The sequence below is a fragment of the Propithecus coquereli genome, unplaced genomic scaffold (assembly GCF_000956105.1).
Source record: "Propithecus coquereli isolate 6110/MARCELLA unplaced genomic scaffold, Pcoq_1.0 Scaffold256, whole genome shotgun sequence".
Taxonomy (NCBI): domain Eukaryota; kingdom Metazoa; phylum Chordata; class Mammalia; order Primates; family Indriidae; genus Propithecus; species Propithecus coquereli.
The window spans coordinates 2,172,728-2,175,167 of record NW_012148130.1 but is presented as its reverse complement, the minus strand read 5'-3'; the positions used below and the strand labels follow the sequence as shown (position 1 = coordinate 2,175,167).

At 50.4% G+C, this 2,440-nt stretch overlaps 1 protein-coding gene across 1 annotated transcript in view; it reads left to right on the top strand.

Moving 5' to 3' along the window:
- Positions 1 to 1,671, top strand: part of ZNF839 (zinc finger protein 839) — a 41,615-nt gene extending 39,944 nt beyond the window's left edge. The window contains exon 6 of the mRNA XM_012647057.1: positions 625 to 1,671. Within this exon, the coding sequence (XP_012502511.1) occupies positions 625 to 1,544 (920 nt within the window). The 3' untranslated portion in view covers positions 1,545 to 1,671. The remainder of the gene's footprint in view (positions 1 to 624) is intronic.
- The last annotated feature ends 769 nt before the right edge of the window (positions 1,672 to 2,440 follow it).

Sequence of the window (2,440 nt, the reverse complement as noted above, 5' to 3'; positions counted from 1 at the left end):
GGGCTGGTCTTGAACTCCTCACCTCAAGCAATCTTCCTGTCTCCACCTCCCAAAGTGCTAGGATTACAGGCGTGAGCCACCACTCTGGGCCAACAAATAGTTGTTAAGTACCTGTTATATGCCATGTTGTCACAGATGTGGAAGACTCAGTGATGAATAAGGCGGTTTCCTGACAGGGTCCAGGACAGTGTTTATCAACTGGAGCGTGTGTGTCAGAATCGCCTGAGGAGGTTATTCTGAAACACAGGGGCCTGAGCCTCCACCCCAGGAATTCCCGGTGTGCGGGTAGGGACGTTGGGATGGCTGTGGACAGCAGTATTTTGAAAAGCCTCTCAGGTGATTCCCTGGCTCACCTCTGATGACGGACCACTGATCATTCACTCAGTGTTGGTGTAAAATCACACTGCTGAGTAGCACTTAGCACACATTTTTAGTACAAACTCTGTCTTTGCAAATAGATGATAGCGACTAATACAACAAAAATTGCTACCAATCCCAAGTAGCAAGGAGAATTTATGTTTTAACTTTTTTGCAAGAAAGCTAATTTGGACTAGCTTGTTCATTTGAGTGAATGGGCCATAACACAGTACATGTATGCTTACCTGTTTTTCTGAACTGCTATAGGTTTTGCCCCTCCAGTAAATGGGAATGCCTCTCCCCATTCTGAAGAAAGCCATACGGTGACGGTTTCTGATAGCAATAGAAGCATCCTACATGCGGGCCAGCAGCTTAAGGCATTTGCCGACTTAGAAGCCAGGAGTGGGTCTGCGGGCCCTGCCCTCTTGTGCCGAGATGTTGGTGGACCAGTTCTTTATGCTCACTTAGGAGAGCCCAGGTGTCTGACCCAGGCACAGGTGGCAGCATTTCCTGAAGAGAGTGCTCCAGAACATTCTTCAGACCAGGATGCCAGGGACAGCCTAAGGAGCCCAGGTGTCTGCAGCACCTTGTCATCAGGGGAAGGGGTGGAGTCCGTGCTGCCTGGCGGGTCTGGAAGCGCAGAAGCAGGAAATCTCCACGAGATGCGCGACTCCCATCTGAACTGCCAGCGGTCCAGCCCCAGCGGCGTCCTGCTTACAGAGGTTGCAGCCCCTCCACCTGAGAAAATTCTGTCTCTGAACAGTGTGCCAGCGGACTGCACCTACAGGACTGTGTCTGAGCCTGGGCTTCAGCCTGGCCCAGATGGATCCCTGTCCACTGAAGGGGGTCTCCGCAGGAGCCACCTGGGGGACCTGCACCGGTTCCCCTGTGGGGTGGAGGTACATTCTGGCCAGAGAGAACTGGAGGGTGTGGTTGCCATAGGCGAGGCCGTGGCTTTTGAAATTACCAATGGGTGCCACGAGTTATTGTCTCAGGGACAGGAGCAGATTTTTATTCAGACTTCTGATGGGCTCATCTTGTCCCATACAGGTACAATAGTGTCTCGGGAGGAGGACATTGTCATAGTAACCAATGCAGAGGCGCCTGCCCTGCAGATGGGCCCCCCAGGAGTCCCTCTGGAAGATGTGGAGTCATTTCTCACCGTGGAGGCAGAGCCCTCACAGTGAAAAGGAGTCAGATCCTAGATTTGTGTGTATTTTATCCAGAGAAGGTCTATTTCAAGCAATGTATATTTTTCTAATGTGAACACTGATACAAATGAACCTTAATTTATAAAGAATGATGTCTTTCTACCTTACTGTCTACATCTCTGTATAGAGCCCATCATAAGGGCGGGGATGTTACCTCACGACGCATCCCTCCGACACGTCCACTCTCACGCGCTCTGCATGCCTGTTGCGTGAACACCACTGCGCTGTTCCTTGAGCATGCGCCCTGCGCCCTGCGCCCCAAACAACCTTCTCTTCTCTCCTGGGTGATACACTGCTCTTTCACCAACTTGGCCCATGCTAGAAGCTGTTTCTGGGTTCAGTTAAAAAAATAAGCTAGGCATTTTGTTGAGAAGTAGGAAAAAATTCATTTCTACTTGCATTTCATGGATGAGGAAAGTGAGGCATAAATGATAGGATGACTTATTGGAGGTCCATAGTGAGATGGAGCTCAGATTAGAATCCCAGTTCTTTGACTTTTAAAGTCACTTACTGGGGTCTCTTTTCTTTTGAATGTTTTCCTGGGCTGTAGTGTGGGAGAGTCATCTGTCCACACATAGACCAGAGCATTCAAAGTGAGCAGCTGTTCTCTCCTCGCAGCTGGTAGAGACTGTCAGGAGAGGCCCCAAGCCAAGAGGGCTGCGTTCAGGCTGGGCGTGGTGGCTCACACCTGTAATCCTAGCTCTCTGGGAGGCCGAGAGAGGCAGATCTGGGAGGCGGGCGGATCGTTTGAGCTCAGGAGTTCGAGACCAGCCCGAGCAAGAGCGAGACCCCGTCTCTACTAAAAATAGAAAGAAATTAATCGGACAACTAAAATATATAGAAAAAATTAGCCAGGCATGGTGGCGCATGCC